Raw genomic sequence first — 15,637 nt, 5'->3', positions numbered from 1 at the left:
CTCATTCCCAATTTCCCCAGAGATTGCCTGAATGTAAGACTAAACGATGTATTTCCAAAGCCCTGGGTATTTAGAAATGGAGAAACCTTTTTCACGCAATCCTTAATAAGAAGTTCGTAAGTTATCAATCATCATTTTAGGGTTTTCGTGTGTGGCATGATTTAATGGCATTACAAGTGCATAAATTTTGAATCCAGGTTTTAGAAGGCAAAGGGAACCTCCAGTTTTTGGCATTCATACCCAACAAATCTGTCTCTCCAGTAGAGTCTGGCTAAATAAACAGCAATCTGTTGGAAACACAGTGAGTGACTGGGTTTGGAAGGGCAGTGTTAGGTGACTGCTGGGGTGGGAGAGCTCAGTTGGTCTGTGGCCCATGAGTTTCCTTAGAGCATTAACATTTACAGGAGTCCTGCAGAACGTAAACCTTGCCAAGACTTTAGACTTCATTACTTCCCTGTCCTCGACAAGTACAATTTAATTGAACATTAAGCAATTTGATCTCTTTCACCTAATAAATCGAGCAAATTCAATAAACATAAATCCTGCTAATGATAGAGCTGACCCTGGTGGGGCTGAGCTCATCAGCATTCATGGTTATTGCTCTCCCTGGAATTTGAGTCACAAATGCTTATTGCTGAACTAAGTACTTACCTGGTGCTTAAGGTCTAGGGAATGGATTTCATAATTTTCTTTGCAGGGTTTCTGAAGGGCAGCTGTGGAATCGAACATGGTTTTGCAGATAGACTAAGTCAGGTTTGAATCTCTCACCTAAACTAGGACAAGTTACACTAGAAGTCAGAAACAAAAGGAGCTAATTACAATTATTTCAGAGGATGCTCGGAGATTTCAAGGAAAAAAAAAATGTACGCAAAAGCGCGCAGCACCTGACGTGAGGGAACTTCGTAGTACATGTTCACTAACTTCCTTTTTTTCCCACTCTTCTTTGGCAGAGATCTACAGTAGCCAGTGTTTACATGGTACTGTGTTTCCCTAACGCTTTCTTATCCATTATATATGCCCATGACTCTGAGTTACTCCCCTCCTCCTCTTCACCTTATTGGCCTCCACAGATGCCACCTCCAAGGTGAAGCCTTCCCCAGCTCTTCCTGGTGACCTTCTCTGTGGTCCCGATAAACTACTGTACATCTCACAGTGTATGTACCTTTGTCATAGCGTCATTATAACCTTCCTCTCTCCCCAACCCCACCCTCCCCATAATATTCTCTGTGTCTGGTTGAATGAATGAGTCAGTCCCTGAATAAAACATTGACTTGCCTTTAATATCACAAAGACAGGTACCCTAATCCTGTTGAGGATGAAACTCAAAAAAATACATCCAGTCCAAGCAACTAGAAGATAGAGAAACAACACTAGGACCCGAGGCCTTTGACTCCGAGTCCATTTTCTTTTTAGTATACCCTGTTCCCTCTCACAGCGCAGCAAGTTTTAATATCTAGGAAGCAGGCTACTGTCTGTTCATCGGACACTGTCAGTAAACGTTTTTTTCTGAAAAGAGCGTAAGTAGAGAGGCACTCAAACAGGTGGCCGACCCACAGGGTGTGGACTGCCAGTGGCATGCTGTCTTTCAGGTTCCTTTATCATCAGTGCTGGATGGTATTTTCTGTAAATGGTTCCCATTTTTCTAATCTCCTAGCTTTTCCCACTTTCAGTCAAAGACAAATGCCCATTGTCCTGCTGGCTCCACAAGCACCAGGATAAATCCTAATTCCATTCTCCCTGTCCTCTTCCTTCATTTCCTGGCTGTGTGTCTGTGTTTTCCAAACACCATCATCAATCAATAAGACGTGTGGAAGTCTGTAAGAAAAACACCTGGTCTCGACATTGGAGCAAAACATGACCCATTTTTCTTAATGCATAAGAAACGGTCCTTGTTTCTCCTGTATTTGAAAATAATGCACTTCAAACGTTGGAGGCCTGAGTTTTTAGCCTTGATGTGTGGAGAATGAAATGCAGTCTCGTCTTCATTTCTAAAAGCAGCTGAATTTCATCTGCCTCAGTCAGAACTAAAACTTCACCTCCCATTGTCCTCACATGCCAGAGTGGCATGGTGACATGTGACTGTCCAGACCAGCCCTGCAGATGTGTCTGTCATCAGGAAGGGAGATTTCCTGCCAGGATATAATGCTGTGCTTCCCATTGCTGCTGACAGCAGAGGCCCCAGACCCAGTGGCTCCAGGGGGTAATTTTTAAACTTTTTTTTTTTCAATTTAAAATTAAAATCAAAGCAGCACCATCTGTCATAAGAATCTGCCATGCCAGGGAAAGGACTGTGATCAATGGCCTGGATCTTGTTGAGACTACTTAGTGACGGTGTCCCACACCGTCTTTTCATAGCTTTGATCAAGAGCTTAGCATTTGTCGTTGGGGAGGTGAAGAATGCATAAGGGGGGGAGGCTTTGAGGTGTGAATATTTCCATTTCCTGTTCATTTCACATTCATATTTGGCCAGATCCTGGATGAACACGTTGAAAATTGTGGCTCATACATGGTATTTGCCTCCCAGAGCACAAGCTCTGGTGAGCAAAACTATTCCTTTGTATCGGTCCCCGGACAGCTAGGCGATTAATAGTTGTTGATGTGCCTAAGGGTGTTGTGGAGAAGGAAAAAGACCCTAGGGAGAGTATGTGTTCATCCCCGCATGTTGAGCTAGGTGAAACGGAGAACCAGTAGAGGCTCGTGCGCTCTCGTGGGAAGTGGGTTCTGTACTCTCTGCCGACCATGATTCACTGTGTCCCCCAGCTGGAGTGTAACCATGCCACGGGACTAGATGATCACCAAGGCTAGAATGGGCTCTGGTTGTAGCTTGGGGCGCACAGAAGCCCAGCACGTTCTAGAAATAGACACGTGCCCAGGTCCTGAGGAGGATGCCTTGCCAAAGACTCAAAATTCTGTGATATTCCAGTTGCTCCCCTGGAAGATGATGAGAAACCTGTCTACTTGAGAGATCTCTGAAGGATTCAGGCATACAGTAAGAATTGTTGGACATCACTGTGCCTTCTACTCTGAGTTCTGTTGGTCTGGTGTCAACAATATGCTATTGCTCTCATTGCCTGACCAAATAATTGTATCTGTCAAGGCAGTAAATGATTTTGTCCCCAGTTGTTTGAGACAAAGTCCTTGAAGACCTCTTTCTCTGTTTACTGAGCAAGAGTTTCTCTCCATGTATTAAAAAAAAACTTTTTTTATGTTTATTCTTGTGAGAGAGAGACAGAGCATGAATGGGGGAGGGGCAGAGAGAGAGGGAGACACGGAACTTGAAGTGGGCTCCAGACTCTGAGGTGTCAGCGCAGAGCCTGACGCAGGGCTTGAACTCACCAACTGTGAGATCATGACCTGAGCCAAAGTCACCTTAACCGGCTGAGCCACCCAGGTGCCCCTCTCCATGTATTTAAAAATTCCAAATAATCTTGAAACAATATTTAAAACATCTAGAGAGTGACCTTCATTGGTCTTAATGTACTGCACACTTCTTTGCCTGCTGACAACTACCTGTACATTTTGCTAATACTGAAATTGCTTCTTTAGCTGTCTTTGAAAATCCTCATTTATTTCCAGTGTTCAATAGAGACTTAGAGATTTTCACCTATGAGAGAAATCGGAACTTCCGTTTTCTTGATGATTCAGAATTTATGAACAGTTCCGTAACAGTATCTCATTTTCATACATCAGTAATACAGAGGTAGGCGAACAAGAATTATTACCCCCCATGTGACAGGTGTGGAAACTGAGGTCTGCCCCAAATTGCTAAGCTGGGAAGTAAGTGGTCCAGTCAGGACTTGAGCCCCAGCTTCTTGCCTCCAGAGCCCATGTTCCTTCCATTACCCCACACTCACTTCGCCCTTGACCCTGGCCAAGAATGAGAGCAGATGTGCACAGCAGGAGGGGCAGCATGGATGGATTAGGGTAGACCCATCCATGCTCCCAGAAAGATAACTCAAAATGCATGTCCTGGTGATGATGGGAATGTAGCGCATCTTCAAATACAAAAGAGCGTACATTTTGTGCAGAAATCAGTCAGTTTTGAAAACTGACCAAAACTGTTTTGAAATTGGGAATGCTTAATGTATTAGCGAAAGGAAAGCAGCAAAGGACAGTAAGTTCTAGAATCTTAAAAATGCATGGCTGAGGAAGAAAGGAAGGGAAAGAAGATATGGCGGTCCCTGAAGTTTCACCCCCGTTCGTCTGCTCCCCTTTACCAGCCTGGATCCAGTCAGAAGGCTTCCTTAGGAACCCCTTGGTAGTCCCCAAACACAGCTTACAGCTTCTTTCTTGATGCCTTTGGGTAACCTCTTTAAAATGAATACAAAATACCTTTTCTAGCAAAGGAAATCCTACTTGTCTTCTGAATTTCAGGTCAAGCGCCACCTTTTCCAGGAAGCTCTTCTTCCTCCTCCTCACTCTCACATTTGGGCCTTTTCTTTTGCTCTGCTAGATGGTGGGAGCTTGAAGGGTAGGGACCAGCTCGTTTCATGGTGGAAGAGGAAGACCCAGACCTAAGGGCCAGACAGCCCCCAACAGCCCTGTGTCAGTCAACAGCTCCGGGCCTTGAGTCTCAGCGAGGTTTCCTCTACATGCAGATGTGTATAGGGCCATGCTCAGCCTTCTCTGGATTTAGTTTTACAAAATAAGAACAGGAACTTATTTTTAATATCTCCTCTTGATCACAGCCGTTGCTTGGATATAAAATACCGAACAGTCTCCCTTTCAGATGTGCAACAAATATATATATTAAAAAAGCCATGAGAGAAAATGACCTCAGCTCTTGAAACTTGTAAATATTTCAGCAATCTCGCTCTCACAGGGAGATCCCTAATTCTTTTTCAAACTTGAAGGAGAACTGACAACCGTTTGTGTTCTCTTTGCTTCCAGTTGTGTGTGGTTTTTTTGGAGGGAAGGGTGCAAGTCACGGATCTTTTTTTTCAGGTTCACCTGTTTCCTTAATGAAATTAATATTTCTTATGAAATGATTTCAGGCAAAAGTGTTGGGGTGTCTGGGGTCTGTATGTTGTTTCTGGAAAGCTTCCCCACAAGGAGAATTTGAGGAAGGAGCAACCATCACCCTCCCCCCCCCATTCAGTGTTCAGGGTCTTTTCTGGCCTTGTGCTTGCTTTGTGCAGTTCTAGGAGAGAATTGTGTGAGTGTGTGCACGCACACACACATGTACCTCTGACTCCTTTAAGTGGGGGTAGGGGGTGAAAGAAAGCCTTGAGATGTCACACCAAAGCCCTAATGCATTTCTTTATTTTCATATGACACAGGAGGAAACAAAAGAGAGTAAAGCCCTCCCCCACCTCCCCAGTCTGTGGTCCAGGCAGATGTGGTTGTTGCCTTGTGTGACTGTCCTGAGTGTGTCCATCCAGTCCTGGGGCCACCGGACTGGCATCTCACAGTTTTGGAAGAGCTACTGAAGTCTTGGGAGCCCCAGGATTTCTTCCATATGCCAGATAAATCCTTGGACAGTATATTTCCATACAACGTGTATTGAGAACACGAAGCCATCCCTTCTAAAGCTTTCTTCTCTAGACCTGCCAAATAACTCTGCCCCTCAATTCAGGCAAGGGCCTGGGACAGTGAAACGCCTTGAAAACTCAGTAACCCTGGAACAAATGAAAAACCAGTGTGTCCCATGTGGTGGCTGGGTCCTTGTTACTGTAATACTACATTCATACAGATCAGGTCTTGATTTTAGAGTTCTAAAAGTTGCTCTTAAAATAAAATGGTACCTACTGGCATCCTCACTTGGTTACGTCTTTTTTGGATCACCAGAGATACAACTTTTCTGTCTCTTTTGAGTGAAAACATACCTGTCTGTGAGAATGACCAGTCCTTTAAAATGGTAACACCTGTTGGTTTCAGGTAAAACCATTCTTCCAAAAGGCCTGTAGCTTTCTGAGCACTGGCTCACTTTTCAGTTCCTTCCTCTCCTGGGATACGTTCTACCAACTGTTCAGCTACTGTTTTTGGTCTTCAGTGTAGAATCTTAATTATGCTGTTTAGCTTTTCATTGTGCGTGGGTGGATACAGCTCCCATAAAGAATATGGAGACGAGGTCTAAGATCAGTGGTGCACATGTGTGCGAGACAGGAGCATATGGTGGACAGTGCCCTGGCCGGTTTCTGTTGCTCTGAGCTGCGAGTGGGTGTGTCTAGGGGCCAGCAAACAGTGATGACGTCTCACATTGCTTTTCATTTCCTTCTTAGATGACTATGCCCAGCTGTGTAACATCCCCGTCACGGGACGCCGGCGGCCATATGGACGGGATGCCTTGGTTGACTTCAGCGAACAGTATGCTCCAGAAGCTGATCCCTATTTTATTCAGGACCGTAAGCAAAATTTTTCAGTTATGTTGAAACTAAAGTGACTGACTAAAGGTTAGTCAATGGTTCTCAAAAGGTAGCCCCTGGGAATTTGTCAGAAATGTAAGCCTTCAGGCCCCACTCTAAGACCTGCTGAATTGGAAACTCAGTTTTATCCATCCTCTGCATACTCCTTACACATGTTCAAGTTCAGAAATATTGGATCAAATTATTGGCATGCTGGAGGGTCTGCTGTTACTTTTACTTTCTTTAAAGTAAAAAAAAAAAAAAAAAATCATCTTCTAAGATCCATAACAGAATCATTTCTTTACTCATTACATGATGGTCTAATTTAAGGGTCAGGTTGTCTTGAAAGCCTGATTATAATTGACATCGTTTTTCATATAAGGAAATGACATGTTAACTGTAACAAGTTGATCTTTACAGGTATTTTAAAGTAGGAGGTCAAAAATACTGCTCTTCTGGTCAGAAATTGTTAGAATCCACTCATGATGGGATTTATTAAGAAATGATGCATGGTGGCTTCTCCTGGTCTTGTGGGCAGAGATTTTCTGTGGGAGATGGAGTGTGCCTGTGTGAACCCTGTTCCCATTTAGGAAAAAAATGTCTGTGGGGCGCCTGGGTGTCTCGTTTGGTTAAGCGTCCGACTCTTGATTTCAGCTCAGGTCATGATCTCAGGGGCCCTGTGGGTTCAAGCCCTGTGCGGGGCTTCACGATGTCAGTGCAGAGCCTGCTTGGGATTCTCTCTCTCTTTCTGCCCCTCCCCTGCTTGCATCTGTGCTGTCTCTCTTTCTCTCTCAAAATAAATAAAAAAACTTTAAAAAAGAAAGAAAGGAAGAAATGTCTGAAGGTGTTTAACTGGGAGTGTCCTGGACGAGGAAGCCGTGCAAGCTAAAGGTTTCTATGGGGGAAACCACAGCTTTTCAAATACACAGCACAGTATTGGTAGAGGATAGGTGGTCTCCCCTTCAGGACTGGTAATGGGGAAATGCGGCTTCCAGCTGCCTTGTCCAAATCTCACAGAGGGGCCCTCCTTGCAGTGTGTGAAGCTACACCAGATTTTCAAGACAGAGAATCCCTGCAGGCCAGGGGGTTGGAGTTAAGACTTTGGAGACACTGCTGAATGACAGACTACAGTGACGCCTTTTCTTTCTTGGGGCCCTGTTACCTGTGAACGAAGCACACTAGCCGTGACCTGGTTCCTGAGGGCAACCCAAGTTTTGTGGCTACATTTGGCACTGCTTCAGTTCTGAGTCAAAGAGTGTTTCCTTCCTTCCTTTCTCCTTCCTTCCTCTTGTTTTTGATGGATGCATACATTGATCGTTCATTACAATGATGTGAAAACAGCATTGTATCAGTCCAGCTGAGTTAATTAACATGCCCCAGTATACCCCCCAGCCCCAGGTGTAGAACATTCCCAGCATTCAGAAGGCCCCTGAAGCCCTTTCCCAGCCAGGCCCCCTGCCCCAAGAGTATCATAACTTCTAATACCTGGGATTATTTCTTTTAATCAACAACATACAACCATGCACTATTTCACGAAATGTGTCGAAATACACTGGCAGGTATAAGACTGGGCACTTACAATATTGACACTTACCTGTGACTGTGTTATGGGTCAATAAACATTTACCTTTAAAAAGAAGAAAAGGAGAAGAAATATTAAGGTTGAAAGAAAGCCCAGCTTGCCTGCCCCATAAATCCAAAATAACAGGTTAAGTCTATACACAACAGTGACCCAATCCCATAGCTTCTATGTGCAGCCTCTAGCACATTAGATAGAGTCCAGATTCCAGGAATTTTCATGTTGAAATGTTCTGGCTCGTGTACCTTCTTTTTTTAATGCTGACGTTGCTTCAGGACTCTTTTAATTCACTACAAATGTTAAGAAATAAACATGTTGGTGTCACATCGATTTCCTATTTAGTAACAGAAGAAGCTGAGATGCAATTTTAAGACCTCCAGCACTGATTCTATCAATGGCCTTTAAACTTACTGCAATTTATGAGAAATAGCTCCTCCTTCTCAGACCAGGAGCAAGGACTTTGCGGCCCTTCTAAAGAAATGACTGTATTGGGTAGATAGCAACATAGAAAGAAAGCTGAGATTTCTTAATCTCCTGCCTTCTGGTTATTTAAGAAAATCGGACTGGTAGCCGGAGGCAGTTTTTTAGTTAAGGCAGAGTTTTTTTTATTTATTTATTTATTTATTTTTAATTTTTTTTTTTTCAACGTTTATTTATTTTTGGAACAGAGAGAGACAGAGCATGAACGGGGGAGGGGCAGAGAGAGAGGGAGACACAGAATCGGAAACAGGCTCCAGGCTCTGAGCCATCAGCCCAGAGCCCGACGCGGGGCTCGAACTCACGGACCGCGAGATCGTGACCTGGCTGAAGTCGGACGCTTAACCGACTGCGCCACCCAGGCGCCCCAAGGCAGAGTTTTATAAAAGTAGAATCTCCTAGAGCAGAAATCAGCTCTTTCTTGTAAAGGACTAGAGAATAAATTTTTTAGGCTTTGAGACAGCTACTCAGCCTTGCTAGTGTATCACGAAAACAGCCACAGACAGCATGTCAGCAAATGGGGTATCTGTGTTCGAGTAAAACTTTATTTACAAAAGTAGGAGACCACCACATTTTGAGAAGGGGCTGTCCTTTGCTGACTCGTGTAGAAGTATTTTTCGGAGTCTGCTTGATGTATGTGTGTAGAGTTTTCAATATTTAATTCCATGTTTTAATTTCTGTAATAATTTTTAGCAGTTATGAAGTCAAAACGATTTTGCCATGGTACCTGGAATTTGAAAATATTATCATAGATTAAGACTTTATTTTCTTAAGTATTTCTCAAACTGGCTTTGGGGCCCTGATGACACATTCTTAATGGTCTGTAATTTTTTTTTCCCCTTCAAAATTTTTAAAAGTGCCTATCATGGATGTATTAATTTTTAGTCACTGAGTTAAACCTTACAGCCCTGTCTAAACAATGTTGTTTTGCTGCCCCCTGCAGTTCTGCTTTAGAATTACTTCAGAGGCCAGAGTTATGGTCATATTTTGTTTTTTGTTTTTTTTTTTTTCCTTTTAAAGCTGATAACGTGATGAGGTTCTGAAGGGGGAGCCCACATCAACAGTGTTTTTGTATCACTGTGGATTTATATTTACAACTCTTCTTTCTAGAAAGGGAGCTAAATACTCTTGATGCCTGTTTCATGTGTTTATATTACTAAACGCTAGTTCTGAATCAGTTTAAAGATACCTAAACTGGGGTGCCTGGGTGGCGCAGTCGGTTAAGCGTCCAACTTCAGCCAGGTCACGATCTCGCGGTCCGTGAGTTCGAGCCCCGTGTCGGGCTCTGGGCTGATGGCTCAGAGCCTGGAGCCTGTTTCCGATTCTGTGTCTCCCTCTCTCTCTGCCCCTCCCCCGTTCATGCTCTGTCTCTCTCTGTCCCAAAAATAAATAAACTTTAAAAAAAAAAAATACAAAAAAATAAAGATACCTAAACTATAAAAAAGGCCAAACAAGAACTTCTTTGTTTCCTTAAAAAAATAATTTTGACTTTCTAACCACAAGTATGATGTACTTTTCTCATTTATCAGGATGTTTCAAGTCGCTTTTACTGTCTTTATCCTTTGATCTCCTGAGAGCCCTTTTGTAAGGCTCATTCCAAAGCTAGAGCAAACAAACACAGGTTACACAGCAAGGCCAGCCCAGCTTTTCACTGCTTTTTGGGGAACTCCAAGTGAAAAACCACCGCCTCAAATTCTCATGGATGTTCTGAGCAAATGTCTGCTGAACTGTGATAGTCACTTCCATTGTTTCCATCCTGAACGTTGTTCTGACATTTGCCCTACTGAGAACTCAGGAAATTTGGAATTTTAGATAAACACTTCTGTTTATTAAGAGCAAACCCAAAAACCATACTTAGTCACTTTTTATGCTTTTAATTTAGAACATCAGAATTCAAGATGTGGGGCTACTAATGGACAAACGATATATAAAGCTTCTACTATCTTATGCATAATGCTGTGTACAGATACATTCAGTGTTAAATTTTACTGCTAACTTTAAGACATCTGAAATAGGTGTCTAAAATATATATATATGATGAACCACAATCTTAATAATTGTATAGTTTTTTTATAAGAATTTTTAAAGTTTATTTAATTTTTTTCATGGGGTGGGCAAAGAGAGAGAGAGAGAGAGAGAGAGAGAGAGAGAGAGAATCTTAAGCAGGCTGCACGCTGTCTGCGCAGATCCCAACAGGGGGCTCGCTCTCATGAACTGTGAGACCACGACCTGAGCCATACCAAGAGCCGGATGCTTAACCAACTGAGCCATCCAGGCGCCCCAGTAATCCTATAGTTTTACAAGACAGGGAAAGAGGTTGCAAATTTCTAACGTGGCTCCTGTCTTTTCCTTTCTAGGTTTTTTAAATAGCTTCGAGGAGTTGCAGGCTGAAGAATGTGGCATCCTCAATGGATGTGAGAATGGCCGCTGTGTGAGGGTGCAGGAAGGTTATACCTGTGACTGTTTTGATGGGTATCACTTGGATATGGCCAAGATGACCTGTGTTGGTAAGGATGATGTGTGCCCTCTCAGAAGTTATTCTTTCCCCCAGGTGCCCTGTGGCCAGATCTCCTATAATCGAGTACATGTAAGATAGGTTTGCAGTTTCAGTTTAGGAAGAGGAGAAAAGTTCTGGAGATGGCAGTGATGGTTTCACAACAGTATGAATGTACTTCGAGAGGACAGAACATTCTAGGTAATTAGTTTGACTCCTCTAACTTTAGCTTTTGACTCTGCAGCAAATAGTGTTTTCGCCCAGTACCTGACACAAGCGTAAGGGAGTGTAGATGTCTGGGGGGGAAAAAAATACAACTTTTATGGTAATCATTTTGGAGAACGTTCCTCCCACAACTACCTCTTCCTCTCTATCTCTCACATTGCCTTTGCTTCTATTTTTGAACGACTGGTAAGCATACATTAATTCTTCCTCACGTGCTCAATGCCATCTTCCAGGGCCTGGCCCTTGACTTACAGGGTTTTCCTATTTCTGTGGCTCTTCCATTCCCTCCGGTAGCAACCCCCTTCCCCACTTGAGTTTTGTTTGTCTCTGTCTGCGGTGGGTCTGGAAAATAGGTAAGCTGGGTTATTACAGGTGTTTGGAGTGCATTTCTTTCCTGTGGAAAGAAATTTGAGAAGGTAACTTGAGCCTTTACAGGGGCTGCCCCGAAGGCTCTCTGCTCACTTGTTTGCTTCTTTAGTGTATTCCTCTAGACAGATCTGTTATTCTGTACCTGTGGAAAGGAATTTAGAAGTAGAAAAATTCCTCCAGCTTTCTTGAGTTTTGACTATAAGATGTCAAGCTGACAAAATGTTCCTGTTGTGTTAAATACAGGGAAGGAAATTCTAGAGCCTTCCGGATCATCTACCTTTTTCAGATCTAGAAAGTCTTACTTATCTTGCATGTATTTGCAACCGACGATAATGAGAAAGACTGCACAGTATACTGGGGTGGGGGTCTGGGGGTGAGGAGAGCGGAGAACAGCCTGGCTGTGTTCGGGCCAGACGCCTTGCTGCCTCAGGTAAGCCGTAGGCCACATTTCCTCTTGGGGTGGTACTGGAACTTCTTCACCTGCATGGTTTGGCTTGTTGCAGATGTAAACGAATGTGATGAGTTGAACAACCGGATGTCTCTCTGCAAGAATGCCAAGTGCATCAACACCGAGGGCTCCTACAAGTGTGTGTGTCTGCCTGGCTACGTGCCTTCGGACAAGCCCAACTACTGCACGCCATTGAGTACCGCCTTGAATTTAGAAAAAGACAGCGACCTGGAGTAAAAGAGGATCTACATAACCTAAGCCCGTATACTCTGCACTGTGTAAAGGAAAAGAGAGAAATGTATTATACTTGAGACATTGCACCTACCCCAGGATGTCGGAAACACGGAACCATCACAGAATTGCGTCTCCTCGCAAAGAAGAGGAGAGGATCCAGTGTGAGCCTGACTGGTATGACAGACCAAATGGACATTTCTCTGAAAAACCAGTATATATAGTCTGTTCATATGTAAAATTCAGTGGAAAAGAGGCGGAACAGTGCTGTTATTTTAAACAGAAGGTTGTATTATGATGTTTTTGTTTTTGTTTTTTTACTATTGCTTGATTAAATTTGGCATTTAAATAGTGGTGGAAATATTTTATATAATTTTCATTTTTTGGTTGTGCAGTTCCTTGGCTGCTGTTTTTCTTCAGATTTTTTTTTTCAAGCTCAAGGGCACAGTCTTTGATAAAATATTGTTAAACTGTATTATAAGTATTGTTACACAGGGTTATGTTATTCCTGTTCTGGAGCATTTTTAAAAATCCAAACTGTCTATCCTGTGGAGCAGGCAGCAATTTTGTCTCAAAACTTTTCTACACATTTGGAGGAAAATACTTTATATTTACAGTGTATCGTCTGATTTTAATGTCCATTCTTAGCCAAGCTGCTAGTAGGCATCAATTGGATCCTTTCCCTCATTAAAATGGAAGAATTAATGAGCTCATGTTAGTATTGTAATGTGTAAAGTAAGCCCAGCAAAATTTTTTGAAAACTTGATGATCCCAGTATATTTACCATTGTATGTTAAAGCAAAATAAATCACCATTTTTTTAGAAAAAAAAAAAAAATTCTACCTGGGAGTAACTGTCAATGAGTACCTGTCATATTCCCCCCACCTCATTTATTTTTATGAACGTTTCTCTAGTAGCATAGAGTCTTTCACAGGTTAATTATTACATTTGTTAGATGTTGGTAGGGACTGAATGGCATCCACCCGCGTAATTCATATGTTGGTGTCCTAACCCCCAGTACCCCAGAATGTGAGTGTCCTTGAAGACGGGGGTCTTTAAAGTGATAATTAAGGTTAAATGAGGTCTTTGAGGTGACCCTAGCCCAATATGACTGGTGTCCTTATAGGAAGAGATAGGACAGACACACACAGGGGAAAGACCATATGAAGACACGAGGAGAAGACCGCCATCTCCAAGCCAAGGAGAAAGGCCTCAGAAGAAATCAACCCTGCAGTACCTTGATCTCAAACTTCTAGCCTCCAGAATGATAGGAAAATTAATTTGCTGTTTAAGTCACCCTGTCTGTGGTACTCTGTTCCGGCAGCCCTGGCAAGCAGGACACCGATCCAAATCACAGCTAGATAGCACAGGAACCCTGAAAACAGCTTGCGAGGTTCTAGTCCCTGCTTATACACATCTGTATGGTTTTGCGATTGTTAAAGTGAGTTTCAGAACCTACTTTTTCTTAAGGAAAGCATCTGAGTTTAAAGAAAAACAACAAACCATGTGTAGGGGTACCCAGCCGAAAATCTCATTTAACATTTTCCTGAAATACAGGCTTTTGGTGTCTAATACCTGCAGTGGGAAGAATGATGGCACATCGAAGATATCCATGTCCTAGTCCCTAGAACCTGTGAACGTTACTGTATGTGGCAAATGAAAATTAAGGTTACAGATGGAATTAAGGTTGCCAATCAGTGGCCTTAATAGAGAGATAACCCGGGAAGACCCAATGTAATCACAAGAGTGGAAAAGGGAGACAGAAAAGCAGAGTCTGGGGAGAGATGAGAGATGTAGGTGAGAAAGACTTCCCCGCCATGCCCTCTTGGAAGGCAGAAGAAGAGGTGAGGGGGCGTGAGCCGAGGAATGTGGCTTGCCCCTGGAGGCTGGAGAAGGGAAGGTGCCATTCTCCCCTAGAGCCTACAGAAAAGAGCGCAACTCTCTCGACACCTTGATTTCAGGCCAGTAACATGGATCCACTTCTAACCTACAGAACTGTAAGATAACAAATGTGTGTTGTTGCACTCCATGAGATGAGTGGTCATTTGTTGTAGCGGTGATGACGAGCTCGAGCAACACCCAAGCATCATAAAATGGACCTCTCAACATTTTCAACTGATGTTTAGGTATAGGAAAAACTTGCATTTGTATCCCCAAGATGCAACGCAGCATTTTAAATAAAAGGGCTTGTTGGCACAGGTCTTGAATTATATTCCAAATATTAGCATAGTTGGAGTCGTCACGGATGTTTGAAAAGCACAAAGACTATCGATGAAATTGATGTGCTCTGGGATGTTGCTGGCCAGCTGGCGTGCTTGCTTTGAATGCATTTCCACAGTGCTTTCTTTCCAGGTCTGTCTAGCCCTTATTTTTACTAGTTTTGTACACATCACCCCAAAACATTTTGTTTTTGTAACGTACAATTCTTTTAGCTCCTTTTAGTAGTTACTGCGATTTTACTTTCCGTGCCTATTGTCCTCTAAACCCACAGGTATAGGATGCTGTGGCAGTGGTTCAAATTCATTGGCCATGAAGAGGCAGACACATAGTACAGTGTGTTTGGATTGTTATACTGGTTATATAATCTGGTGTGCTAATACATGTATTTTCCAGCTGCCTGAGCCAGCGTCCACCCACAGAATGAGTCTGTGTACCTGAAACCAACAATAACATTCTATTCTTTTGTCAAAAATGTCAAACTCTACTCCAGAAAAACTAGACCTGGCTATCTGATGTAAGCCTATGTCATTGGAAGTTACGTCCTTGCAATCTGCCATGTTCGTCAAAATAAGCACTAAATGCAAACCCAGCAAACCAAGCCCTTAAGCATATCGAACGTGTTTTACACAACTCCATCCATATTTTTATTTAAAATTTTTTATGTGATCAAAAGAATACCGTAATTTAACTTTAGTATTTTCACACACAAAGGACTTTCTTATTCTAAATTGTACTTGAATTTTCCTGGAAAATCTTAATATCTTCGTATTGGCAGAAATGATGAATCTGAGATGCTTAAAAATAAGGCTCATGAACATTTCATTTGGGTCAACAGTGCAAGAAAACAGTATGTGTATGTTACGTGTTCCTCCTTGTGGAAACAAACCATCACCATGGCTTTAGGAATTGTTTTAATACCAGCATTAAAATACTATGATTCTAACACTCTCTTCAGCTTTCAAGTAGGAATAACTCATGTATGTACTAGATCATCTACGATTTGTTGCTCAAATCTTTGGTAAGAAGAAGAAAACAATGGCTGTCGTTGATCAGTATCCCAGTGATGGGGAATCAATTCTGAGAAAACTAAAGGGAGGTATCACAGTCTGATACGACAAAAGACACCTCAGGGAAAAAACTTCCTTAACTTAGGATAAAACATTTGTAACCATCACAGGAGTATGAGATTCCTCTCACCAACTTTCCTCTCTCTTTGAGAGCATAGGATGGCCATCACTGGAGGAAGAGCA

General features: G+C 42.6%; 1 protein-coding gene across 15 annotated transcripts in view; it reads left to right on the top strand.

The window, feature by feature from the left end:
• Positions 1-12,875, top strand: part of LTBP1 (latent transforming growth factor beta binding protein 1) — a 402,947-nt gene extending 390,072 nt beyond the window's left edge. For all 15 annotated transcript variants that reach the window (XM_045447182.1, XM_045447179.1, XM_045447178.1 and 12 more), the window contains 3 exons: positions 6,222-6,344; positions 10,758-10,907; positions 11,992-12,875. In XM_045447182.1, the coding sequence (XP_045303138.1) occupies positions 6,222-6,344; positions 10,758-10,907; positions 11,992-12,173 (455 nt within the window). In that variant the 3' untranslated portion in view covers positions 12,174-12,875. The remainder of the gene's footprint in view (positions 1-6,221; positions 6,345-10,757; positions 10,908-11,991) is intronic.
• The last annotated feature ends 2,762 nt before the right edge of the window (positions 12,876-15,637 follow it).

The sequence above is a fragment of the Leopardus geoffroyi genome, chromosome A3 (assembly GCF_018350155.1).
Source record: "Leopardus geoffroyi isolate Oge1 chromosome A3, O.geoffroyi_Oge1_pat1.0, whole genome shotgun sequence".
NCBI lineage: Eukaryota > Metazoa > Chordata > Mammalia > Carnivora > Felidae > Leopardus > Leopardus geoffroyi.
Note: the sequence above shows the minus strand (reverse complement) of the source record. Positions and strands in the feature narration are given on the sequence as shown.